The sequence below is a fragment of the Eublepharis macularius genome, chromosome 4 (genome assembly GCF_028583425.1).
Source record: "Eublepharis macularius isolate TG4126 chromosome 4, MPM_Emac_v1.0, whole genome shotgun sequence".
NCBI classification, from domain to species: domain Eukaryota; kingdom Metazoa; phylum Chordata; class Lepidosauria; order Squamata; family Eublepharidae; genus Eublepharis; species Eublepharis macularius.
Window position 1 is genome coordinate 64,652,647 of NC_072793.1, and position 13,513 is coordinate 64,666,159.

Genomic DNA, 13,513 nt, shown 5'->3' on the forward strand with positions numbered 1-13,513 from the left:
AAAAGTTGCTGAATTTTAAGCCTGCAGTCCTATCCACCATTTGGCTACTTAATTCACAATAAAGTCAATCCTAACCTCTTCTAGCTCTCATCCAGTTGGACATAAACTTAGCTAAAGTGTGAGAGAATGAGGAAGAGCTTGAAATTATCCCCAAGGAGGGGAAGCCACTGAAAAACAAGCACAGTCTAAATATAGAAAGTGATGCTGCACAAACAATGGCTCAGGGAGAAACCAAAATTGAATGAAAGGTAAAAGGTTCTTTGCACACATGAATAGAATTGCACACCTCCCCTGACATTGTTGGCGAAACACAGGGAAGCTGCAATAAGGAAACAGTCAGAAGGACGATGACTTCAAGGACACAGTCTAGAAAAGACAACTCCAAATAAATTCTATCATCACCTCATAAACTACATCACAAATTGAAAAGGCCTTGAAGGAATTCTTATTTTCAACAAAGTCTGCCTTGACCACGTGCCTATGACCATGATACATACATACTGACAAAATACAAACTCCAATGACCATAATATTGGACACATACTGTGGAATGGAAGCACCGATCCCAATTCACAACACATTTGTTTATATTAATGTTACCTAATTAGGGCCCACACTTCATTTCCTTTCAGAGCACCTCAGAGAATAGCACTCTAGAAATCCAGGGTGGAAGGTAACTTATAGGATGGTCCCATCTTAGGATAGAAAAGCGGGGAACGTGACATGCAACCCTTGACTCAACAATCTGAGAAGCTATGGCTGTTATCCTGTGCACCTAAGCATAAGACCCATTGAACTTAAAAGGAACTTACTTTAAAATGAGCATATTCAGGATCAGGCTGCATGGCACTTTTGCAAGTCCCTAGAAAAATGTCAGAGACCAAGAGCAAGCTCACCCGTACAGCCCAACGCTCCAAATGGGCTTATAGTCAATGGCATTCTCTCTCTTTAATCTCCTATTGGCCAGCAAAGTTACTTTACAGCTTGCCTGCCTGAAAGGTTGCCAACTTCCAGATGGCGCCTCAAGAGCTCCAGGAATTACAACTGATCTCCAGACTACAGAGATTAGTTCCCCATGGGGAAATGGCTGCTTTGGATAATGCTGAAGTTCCCTCTCTCCCCAAACTCCATTCCCACACATCTTCAGTAATTTCCTAGCCCTACACCTAGATAGCTATGGCACAGAAGAAATCTGAAGACATATTTGGACATCACCAAGTAAATGCCTCCAGGATGTCCTCTGAGGATTGATGCTACAAAGCAGATCTGAATTCAACTGTATATTGAACGATGGGAAATTGCCAAAGGGGAATCCATTATCACTGATCTATCAAGATGTACAGTGATATTGGATTTCCCACCCATATCTCACCCTCATACCCAAAATAAGAGATTCTCTCAAAAATACAGTGTAAAGAAGTATCCTGATGAGATTTTTACTGACATAAGCACCATGTAAGTTTATAAAAGATGTGTTTTATACAAAAAAGTTAGGTTAAATGTAGATAACTTCACTCAACAGCACAGAGGTAAGGGTAGGTTTTTGCCTCAGCTTGTTTTCCATCTAATGAAGATAAGGCTTCATTAAGCCTGTGACAAGCAGTCAGCCATCTACATCTCATTTATGCCATTCAGAGATACCTTTTTCAGTATGGCTGCATTTTTATGTATGTTACAGTAGCCAGGCAATTAGTGCTTACTACTTTCATCCAATGAGAGCTTACCGTATTCATCCAGTAAGATGTTATCAGGCTTGATGTCCCTAAAATAAAAGTTGGAAAGAGACAGAAAAGAGACCAGTAGAGAACAAAGTCAGTTCTGTGATTTTAAAAGACTCCTGCTGAGTAATCACATTCCTAATAATATTTAAACCTATATTATGGTCCCAATAGTATCTCCATACTAGCCATTGGTTGTAGCCTTACTTGTGAACAAAAACCATTATGGGACATGAGAGTTCAAATTAATACTAGAGAAAAAGATTTGATTTTTTCAAAAGGGAAACTGGTCACTGTTTTTTGTCCTATTGTATTTTTGTTTTAACCTGTTAATCCTTTGTACTGGGCAATATATAAAATGCAAGTGCTCTGCAATAAACTTCCTCAACTACTATCTTAAAGCTGTAATATACAACAAACTGAGCTTCCACCATATACTCTATCATCTCTCTTCTCTTTTTCAGCATAGCCTGTGATAAAGAATTTTATGAAAGGCTAGCTCCCTCCTTCAAGGTATTTGGTAGATTATAGTAAGGGTATTGTCCTATGACCCTGTTTTTTCTAGAAAAAGAACTGCAGGAACTCATTAGCATATCTCATTAGCATAAGCCACACCCACTGACATCACCGGAAGTGTGTCAGAAGGCACCATCCACCCCTCAGGCCCCTTTCCCCAAAAATCTCCAGGTATTTCCTTAAAGCAGAATGAACTCAAAGCAGTTTACCCTTCTCTGGAGAGCCAACCTGGCTTGAACACATGCACTCACTCACTCTCACAAGTCACAAATGAAAATAAAGCAGCAGAATGAATTCAAAGCAGCTTACGTTCCTTTGGAGGCCAGCCCCACCCAGCTTGAACTCACTCACTCACTCACTCTCTCTCTCCTGAGTCATAAATGAAAATAAAGCAACCGAGCAGAATGAATTCAAAGCAGCTTCTGTTCCTTTGGAGCCCAGCCCCACTCGGCTTGCACTCACCCACTCACTCATTTTCTCTCTCTCCCCTTCTCTCTCCAGAGTCACAAATGAAAATAAATCAGCAGAACAGAATGAATTCAAAGCAGCTTATGTTCCTTTGCAGCCCAGCCCCATTCGGCTTGCACTCACTCACTCACTCCCTCTCCCTCTCTCCCACGAGTCACAAATGAAAATAAAGCAGCAGAACAGAATGAATTCAAAGCAGCTTACGTTCCTTTGGAGCCCACCCCCATTTGGCTTGCACTCCCTCCCTCCCTCTCTCCCCCCCACGAGTCACAAATGAAAATAAAGCAGCAGAGCCTGCTGCTAAAGACAAGGACAGCCAAGAGGGAAAGGAATCACGTGGGCGGGGCCAAAACCCATGTGACCTCTTTTCAGATCTACCGGAACACTGTTCCGGCATGTTCTGCCTCCAAATGATCCCTGCCAATAAGTTTTGTTTTATTCATTATGGTATTAAATGTCTAACACCCTGTAGCTCATGTGAATAATAATATATTCAAAATATTGGATTGAAATGTGTTGAGTTAGAATGTTAAGAGTCTTTTTGTTAGAGTTGGAATGTTGAGAGTCTTTTTGCATTTTCAACTTTTGATAAGCAATGCAGTTTTGACATAAAAATACATGCTCTGTTGTCTTGGCCAGAAGATTAAACAAGCAGAGGCAGAAAATATTCTGGCTGATCATCATCCTGTTCAGCATCTCAAAACAAAGCAACATGGCCCAAGTGCTGTGGAACTGTAAGTTCATTGCACCATGGCACTTAAGGGGTGTTTAGAGGCACTGAGCATAACCCTCAAAGATGTCAGGGGCAGTGATGGGGGGAGTCACCGTGCCGCTGGCTGGAAACTTCCAGCAGACTCTGCCAGTCGTTCCAAGGGGAACTAGAGCTGATGAGGTTACCGTGTGTGTCAAGGCTTCGTATCTGTGGCCCCTCATCAGGAAACTCTCACTAAGAAAGAACATGAGAGTCCACTTGAGAGGCGAGGTGACTGCTGGGGAATTCTTTGAACTCCTACTAAAAATAGGGGACGGAGTGTATCGTGACCATCCCTGCAGGCCAGGGTGGATAAAAATCAATGATTTTTTTTAAAAAATCTGATTTTTTTTAATTTAAATCAGATTTTTTAAAATAAAATGCTTTTTGAGGAAAATATATTACCATCCAAAGGTTATTCCATCATGAAATAAAGATTAGTTTTTAATTATGTAGAATAAGGCTGTATATGTTTAATTTTTTTGGTAAATAAATTCCATTAATCCATTCACAAGGTCATGCTCTTCCAGAGGTTTTTGTGAGATTATTGGGCAGTTTCTCTGCCTACAAGATATTATTCCGATGACAGTTTGTGAACAAAATCGAGATAAAATAGATGGCACTGTCACGGCCAAAATCCTCAACATTGGGCTTAAGAGAAATTTTGAACATATGCTGAGCATCCTGAAACCCATCTCTGAAGCTTTAAACAAAATACAGAAAAATAGCTGTTTTATTGCTGTTGCTGTTGAAATTTGGAAGGAACTGAGTGAACACTTGAAAACAGAACTACACATGGACAGAATTAAATTACAAGCATTAAAAAAACGAACGGAACAGGCACTGTCTCCAGCTCATTTTTTTGGCAAATATTGTCAATATCCAGTACCAGGGTCAAGTGCTGAGGAAGAGGAGTTAGCTATGACATGGGTATCCAGCAATCATCCATCTGTAATGCCAACTATAATAAACTTCAGAGCTAAGGGGGAACCATTCAAGAAATATATGATTGCTGAAGATATTTTAAAGAAAGTCACACCAGTGAACTGGTGGAAGTCACTTAAGCACTTGGATTTAGAGACTGTTCAAGTAATGATTTCACTTTTAACAGCAGTAGCTTCTTCTGCAGGCGTTGAAAGAATATTCTCTTCCTTTGGACTCATTCATTCTAAACTGAGAAATCGTTTGGGACCCAATAAAGCAGGAAAGCTTGTTTTTCTTTTCCAGATTATGAACAAAGAAGAAGATGAAGATGACGAGTGAGCTACAGAGGACAGTATTTAAGTTTTTCATGTGTAGGCTCGGCTGACAGTCTAAGTTTCTTAAAATATATATATTTTGTTTAGCCAAATTAGTTAACAAACATGGATGTTTGTTTAAGCAAATAACATGCTGTAATGTTATTGTTTCAGTTGAATAAATAAAACTATTTAAATTGTTATTATTAAGGTAATGATTATTTTTCTCCTTCCAATAAAGTACAACCGAAAAGTTGTCCAAATATGAATGATTAACCTAAACTGGGGATAATTCATCTCACAATAAATTAACTATAATGTGTTTCTAATAGTATTAAAATCAATATTTTATACAACTGTAAAACTAATATGAAAAGTTGTTATTCTAAAAATCTTCATCTACTTGCATATTAAAGTTATACCAGCAAGAATTAGTCTTTATGTAGAAAACTATGATTTAAATCAAGCCTTACTGACTAGTGATTTAAATCGTGATTTTAATCGTGATTTAAATCAGTTTGATTTAAATCAAATCCACCCTGCTGCAGGCCTGGGCACAGTAGTGATCTAGTAGACCTAACAGCCACTATATACTCTGATATCGTCACTATCACAGTGAAGTCCATGGATTGGCTGTGCAAGCGTGCCATTCTGACCCCCAAGAACGACAAGGCTGCCATCATTAATGAAAAACAACTCCCTCGAAAGGGTAGAAATGGAGTACAGATCTGTGGACTCAGTGGTGCAAATGGATGATGCATTCCACTACGCTGCGGAGTTTCTCAACACGCTCAACCCTCCTGGCTTCCAGTTGTTTGAAGGTTTTTCTTCTTTTCCCTGGTGAGTTTAATCCATTAATGTCGGTTGAAAAGATTTTTATTGGTTTCTGCTCCATTATCTTTTTCCTTTGTTGGTATCATCCCTTTTTTTTCTTGTTTCTCTCATTGGCTTCGGTTTCTGGTTTGTGTTCTTCTGTTCTGAAGGTCCTTCCTCTTCTTCAGATGCTGTTGAATGGTCTTGAAGTGCAGTCTCTTCTTCTTTTTCCACCTCTCCTTCATTTTTGGTTCTCTTTTTCTCTCCATCTATCTGTTCTCCTCTCCTTCCATGTCTTTCCATAAAGTTTTCCATCTTGTGTATAGACAATCTTAAATCTTTGTCCTTCGTATTGAAAAAAACACTCCTTCAGGTATTAACCATCTAAAGGGGATTGATTCTTCCTTTAATTGGGTTATAAGGGGGGCATATTCTTTGCGTTTCTCTCTTACTTTCCACAGGATTTTCCTTAGGACGCTTATCTCTTTACCGTAAATTTTCGATGGTTTATCCCGCAACGTGTTCCATATATGTTCTCTCGTTGCACGTCATACAAATTTAATATGGACTTCTCTTGGTATCTTATTCTTCTTTGTGTATAATGAGATGACTCTATATATTAGGTCAATTTCTTTAGCCATCTCCTCTGGTTCCTCTTCCAAAAAGTCAGCCAGGGCTTCTGTAAATTCTGTCCTTAAATCTTCATTTCCCTGTTCTATTACATTCTGGCATCTTATAACGAGTGAGGCTTTTCCCATTTCTAGTCCCATTAGGGAGTTCCAAGCAATGTCTTGTTTAGAGGCTACTTTTTCTGTTTTCTGGCGTGTTTCCTCACATTTTTTATCTATTGTTTGAATTTGTCCCATCATATCTTGGGATATGCGTTTATTTTCTGCCATTTGCATCTGGAAGTCATTCATTTCCCCCTTAAGTTCTGACACTTCTGTGTTCAAACTCGCCATTTGTTGTATCACTTGGTTTAGTGCAAGGTTGATTTTATCCATCCCAGTCTGAAACATCTCTCTTGAGGCCTTTTGAGCCTCTGTCTCTGCTTGCTGCATCATTAGTGTGGTAGATTTAGTTTGGGCTGGAGAGGTAGGTGCTGAAGAGGAAAGACCTGAGTTCTTGCCTCTTCCCTTACTCATTATTTCTCTCAAAAGTTAACCCTTATATTCAGAACAATTCTTACTTTAGACCTATCTTTCTTTCCTTCAAATTCTTATTTCTTGTATAACCAGTTTTACAATTATTATATTACAATACCCATTGTTCAATACATGCATTCAGTAGCAAAAATCACTATTTCTTTTATCTTATACATATGTATCCCCCCTGCATATCAGTTTATATGGAAAGTCTGCAGATATTTATAGTTGCATGTAGTGTTACCAGTTATCCACAAAGTGGCAATGTTGGATCACTATTTAAAGTTCCTTCTGTTTTTTCTTTCCTCCAAAGTTTCGTTATCAATTTATTCCTACGCTTTAATCTTTGGATGACTCAGTTTCCATGTTCCATTACTCCGATTCTTCTAACTCCAGCAACGCCTTCCAGAATATGAGAATAATACAATTCCAATCAAACGTTATAAATCCACTTGCAAGGGGTATGGAGAGAGAGTCACAAGTTTTAAAGTTCCAATTAATGTTCTTTTTTCCTCCAAAAAGTAACTCCAGTCAGGGGGGAAGAAGAAAACAAATGTGATTAAGTCTATTCCCTAGCAAATAACTTCAACTCCAGGAATGAAATGTCCAAAATATAGAGAGTAAGGACCAATAAAGGGTGCAAAATGAAAAAGAAATTGCGCTGGAAAATATTCCAGGAAGATTAGCTCGTTCCAAAGAGTCTGTCCTCTCACTGGCTAGGATTCCAATTATCCAGTCTCAAAAAACAAGCAAGGTTTAAAGGAGTTAAAAGAGAAAGTCCATTTTATAAACTTTTACTTATTTAAGTCTTCTGTTTTCAATTAAATATAGCAGAGCCAAGAAGCATAAAAAGAACAACAGATAGCTCCTTCCAGTAGAAAGCCGCTGCAAGGGAGGGGGGAGGGGTGCCAATCTATCCCTCTCCCTTTCTTCAATCTTTTTCGAGCAGTATTTTAAAGGCTTTGGCATTTCTTGGCAATTAAACTCACAGTTCAGATGGAGGTATAAATCCCGTCTCCAACGACAAGCAGAAAAAAAGGAAGAAAAGTCCATTAATTCGTACCAGCCGTCTCAGCTAATCGCCCATCAGGACGCCTGCATCCACCCTGCCACTAGGAATTGGTCCTGGGTCAAGCCCTCGTCAGCTGCTACTGACAAGAGCGACCACGCAGGATTACTCCCCAGCTTTTTGACATTCTCCAGATATCCTTTAGGGGTGTTTAAACCCCCTGGGTGGGGCAGTTCAGTCCCCTCTAGAGCAGAGCTCTGAGGTTGCTGCTTCACTCAGCCATATCCGGAAGTGTCTCCACCAGCAGCCTGGTGATCCTAGCACCTGAGGGGAAAATCCCCAATGAGGTCTACAAAGAGGTTCTTCAGTAGAAAAAAAAGATTGTACGTATTTTTCACTTTATTTATTGCACTACAATCTATTCCTTTTAAAATCTCTTTAATAAATGTTACATTTTGAAAATCACTTCATCAGTTTTCGGCATTTAACACGCTTCGCTTTATTCAAACACCTTTGTGAAGCTCGGGTACTATGCTAGCATTCCTGTCCTCTACCCTCACACAGCAGTTAGTCTGTGGAGCGGAATTTCAGAATTTAACTTCCACATTGCTGTTTCTCACCATCAGAACACTAGTAACAACATTAATTTTATGCCCCAAACAGTTTCCATATGGACTGTGTGATGTATGAACAAGACTCAAAATAAATATGCAGCAAAAGGGAAAAGCTGTTCCCTTACCACTCTTTAATCATTCTGAGCGTGTGCTTGATACTTAAAAGGGCTTAAGACAATGACGCTCATACTTTTTGAAGACTTAGGAAATGGCCATAGACTGATGGCTAAACTACACATTACGCTTTACATGAGTTTGCCAACGGGCCTTCTTCCCATACCATTTGTGGGAGCCAAAATGGCCTGGGAACCACAGGGGCTGTATTTTGCCCCCTTTGGCAGTCGGTCCCCATTGGCAACTCATGTAAAGCATAATGTGTACCTGTGGCACTATGTCTAACTGTCGTTCATGCTACTGGTAACTGGGATCAGATCAGGCCCCCGGGAATGAATGAGACTGCAGGGTGAAGGAGGAGAAAAAGAGAGAATATGAGAGCTCCACACTTGCCTTTTCCTTCTGCTGCAGGGAGACACCCAAAGCCTCCTCTACCAGCTCAAAAGTTTGGACCTCGTGACTCTCCTTTGAGAGAGTTGTGACCCACAGTGTAAGAATCACTGCCTTGAGGATTAATCTGAAACAAACTCTGTATGTTATAATAACTTTTCTTTTTCATGTTTTTGTAACTGTAAAAAAACATACGCTTTGACTTTCTCATATATGAACATATGAATCAGACCAATGGTCCATCAAGGACAGTCTTGTCTCCTCAGACTCGCAGTGACTTCCCAGAGTCTCAGAGGTCACATCACCTACCACTAATCCTTTTAATGGGAGATGCTGGGGATTAAACCTGAGACCTTCTGCATACCAAGCAGATGCTCTGCCCCTAAGCCTCACGCCAATCCCTATCATGCCAAGCTTCATAATGGGCATTTTAGATGTGTCATATAAATAAAGAAGGCCCAGGAAAAACTGGAAAAGTATTTGTTTCTGAAGACTTCTTTTTTCAACTTTTCTACTGGAAATTTGGAGGAACACTGGACAGTAAACTCCTGTGAAATATTTTCTCTTTTGGAATGAATTAACTGCTTTTTAAGACAATGCATTATTCCTCCAAATGTTCTCTGTGTAGAATGAAGATGTTAATGTGAAACAACACACAGCTTTAGATAATGATAATTCCTGGGCCTACTGTAGACACGTGGTAGTGGAGAGTGTCATCAAGTCATAGCTGACTTATGGTGACTCCCCCCCCATGGGTTTTTTCATGGCAAGAGACTAACAGAGGTGGTTTGCCATTGCCTGCCTCTGAAACCCTGGTCTTTGGGTCTCCCATCCAATTACTAACCAAGGCCTACCCTGCTTAGCTTCCGAGATCCAGCTCTCCTGGACTCTCACTGTAGCGTAGACACATATAATGTATTTTAAAATATATTTTCTTGTTGATTTGTGACTAATTTTGTTCACCAGTACCGTGACATGCACAACTGATCAATCAATATTTTCAGTGTTATGTTTAATTCAATATACAAATCTGCTGACAGTTCTTAATATTATAAGAGTTTGAAGACTGTTTAAGCTTAAACAATAAAACTTCTGTTTTCAGTGTTTATTTTTTCCTACTTTTGACTTGACAAAAACTAAGAAATGTGTGTATAGGCAGCATAGTATTATACATAGTTGAAAGTTTGGTAGAACAAAATGAAGACTTTTAAATTTTAGAAACATGACAATAGTTATGAACTTTATGTTGTTAAGGTAGCAAAATAAGTTTGAGAAGAAAATAAATTGCATATATCTCAACTTTTCCAAAAATGTATTTTTTCCCAAAGGCTTCAAAATTTCCAGAACATCTATATACCTATTTTTTGTAACGTTTTCAGCCAATGAAACCCAATTGCAACCATTTCCTGGACCAAACAAACACCACAGGAAATAACTTCCATTGGCTTTGACTTCTAAGCTATTTTCTTTAATGCATCACACTCCTTCCTCCAAAAGCAAAATACCCTTAGGGAAGCATTTAGGACTTCCTTTGTCCATTGAAGGAGCTTTTACAACAATAGGTAAAAAGCTTCCATCATGTAAGGTGCACTCAGAGGAAGAATGTAATGGCAAAAAAGCTTTTGTTATTTTTTAATGTATCGATTGGCAAACAACAGGCCAACACCACAGCAACAAAACTAAGGGTAGAGGGAACTAACTTTGAATGCCTTTTATATTTTCTCGTAACTTGAATGCACTCACACATGCAACATATGCGTCTTTGTATAAAAACAATCACAATGTCCCTAGTCATACATTAGAACTTGGAAAAGGAAGGGCCAAATCAGATATGATGGAGACAGGCCACATAGAGGCCAGCATCCACCCCACCTATAGCTGCCATTTGCCATCTGGAGGCAGGAGATCTTCCCTTCAGTGGGACTTTCCTGCTGGCCCACTAGTGACTGGCAAGATAAAAGGTTTTTTTTTTAATTGTCTTCAGTGACTGTGATGTCACTTCCAGGAAAACAGTCACATGCATGTGAAGCTGCAATTTGGATCAGGGCCACACACAGGAAAGGAACGGGAGATTCAGCCTTTCAGTCCCCGTTTGGTTTTGCTAACTGAAACCAGTCTCTCCGTGCTGTTATTAGCACCTTGGGAAATCTTCCTTTCTGACATAGCCCTGATTCAGACTGTGACTGCACATATGCACAATTTACCTTTTATAGACTGATGGAAGACCCTGTTCTCTCCCCCCCCCACCCCCAAATGCCAAGGACAAAGAAGGCAGCATCAGGCTTGCCAGCTCCCGCTTCTACCAGATGAAATAAACCTCACCCCCTTCTTGGAATAGCCTAACACACATTCTGCATGGTGGCTCCTACAGTGTGGAAAGGCTATTAGGAAGTCTTCCACATGTATCTCATTTTGCAAAATGTGCAAAACAGAAGTATTCAAGAGAGCATTCTTGTAGAAAAGCAAAGCTATAGGGCAATGTTTCAGCTCAGGAAGTGACTTTTATTAGGGATGAAGTCTTTCCTACCTTGATTGCCTTACACAGATACGTTTGCATGCATTGTTCTGTTTCCCCCCACCCCTATTCTACAATCCCAGCTGAACTTCATTTTTGTCTTACTAGGAATTTGTGCTGTTGTATTCAAATGTTATTATCTTGTAATTTCCTCACTGATTGCCTGAAGTTATCATATTTTGTAATCTGGTTACTAATTAATTGAAAAATTTGGTTCTTTTTTAAATAATTCTTGTAATCCACATTGGATCCTAGTGAGAAAAGTGGACTGTGAAAATAATAAAGTAATACCAAGTGTGTAATAATAAAGTAATACCAAGTAATACCAAGTGTGGCAGTATTTTCACTGTAAACTGCTATGTACTACCGAATTATAGCTAGCATGAAAACATTCTCACTCAAAATTTTGGATTTGTAAAAAAATGTAATTTGAATGTATGCAATGCATTAGATTCAGTTCTTCTCCATGGAGTGTGGTAATTAAGGGCCTCAATTTATAAAGTGCCTAGGGTCTCCACACACCTAAATTCATTCCTAAGGGAATGATTTCTAAGTACAATTCATGGCACAGTTAAAAATCCTGCTCTTGGATATATTTATGACTGAGGTGCAAAATAAAAGCTGTAATGACTACAGATACAGATGTTGCTGTGGTGTAATTATGTATGGCCTAAAAATAGAATTAGTAACCCCCCCTCCCGCCCCCACTTATCTCTGCAGGAAAACTCATGTGAAAGTCCAATACTATGAGTGAATGATCCCTAGCACTGATACAGGGGCCATGTCACCTCCATCCTTAAATGTTGCTCTAATGGTTGTCAGAGCAGGTCACATGTGCATTGATTGCCTCTGTTCCCTGCCCATCTTGAATGCAGCTGTTTAAGCAGTGCAGCTGTTTAAACCAGTGCAGAATCGCATCGAGCAACTGGTCTTTGTAAGACTACCCCTCCCAGGGAAGCTTGTGGGACCCAACACGTGAAGAACACATGTCTGGCATCTTATGTAGTTTGACTATAAGATGATGCGCTGACAAAATACATTTTCAGAAACTTTGAAGTGGTATTTTGTTCATACATTTTATTTACATCATTATTTGTAGCCCACCTTTCTCACTGAGACTCACTCATTTTGAGAGGTTTTAAGAGGGTTTTTTTAAAAAAGATTTTAGTTTTTTCTGCAAACCTAGGACTTTTTCAGGATGGTAGAAAGAGCTGTCTTGTTTGTTTGTAGCTACAATCTCTGGATTGAAGCCTCCACAGATTAAGCCCTGTTGAGAATTAGATGTATTGATGATTTGGTTAATCCCCCCTTCCCCAAAAGATAGCACATGGAAATACATTCCAGTTGATATAGTATGCTATTCTTTTATCTGAATAAGCTTTTAAAAGCCACAGATACCATAGCCAGCCTGAGCTTTCTTTATACAGTAAGATTTTGTTTCTCATTAAAGGGAAAAGGAACTCTTTTTTCCAAAACCAGAGAGGAAAACTAAGATTCCTTCTCCTCCTTTTGGCCTTTTTGTTGGAGCAGATCTGCAACTGATATGCCTACTCTGTACACTTGATTGACTTTACAAGACATTACCTAAGCTTAATAGGCTAATTACGTTGCTTCCCAGCACCTGCCATGGGACTTAGCCAAGTGCCTTGTAATTTAATTGAGCACAGAGAGCATGGAAAACATCATGCAAACATAGTGACACCCATTCACTGACAAAAGGAGGCAGCCAATACTTTCAACTCTCAACAAGGCACGAGCAATTGCTCTAGCAAGAGCACTGTGGCTACAAGTCGACATCTATCACCTCGGCCCAGTCTGTTCAGTGATTTTCCAGTTACCTCACAATCATAAGTCTTCTGATATTTTTCAAACAGTGCTGCCTCCACAGAGCTTTGTTCTTCCGAAGTAAACAGTAGTCTGCACATCTCCTGAGGATTTCAAGTACAGATGTTCTATTCCTTCAGTTAAGGTGCTGCATTATCAATTTAATGCCACCCCTTTAGGGAATAGTGGTAATTATAAGACTGGCAAAATCTTCCAGGTGGTCAAAGCCATTTCATCATGTTACATTTATATAATTTATATAAATTGTTTTCCAAGTGTCAAGGCTTCCAGAAGGCTTCTACTTCCAATAACTTTTGTATTGCGGCATTTTAAAATTGACATCCTGGGCCAGAATCCAGCAAAGAGTTAATTGAAATCAATGGGCTTAATGGATTTAA

The 13,513-nt window shown here is 39.4% G+C and overlaps 1 protein-coding gene across 1 annotated transcript in view; it reads right to left on the bottom strand.

The window, feature by feature from the left end:
• Nucleotides 1-13,513, bottom strand: part of STK32A (serine/threonine kinase 32A) — a 128,999-nt gene that overhangs the window by 31,447 nt on the left and 84,039 nt on the right. The window contains exon 6 of the mRNA XM_054978216.1: nt 1,725-1,762. Within this exon, the coding sequence (XP_054834191.1) occupies nt 1,725-1,762 (38 nt within the window). The remainder of the gene's footprint in view (nt 1-1,724; nt 1,763-13,513) is intronic.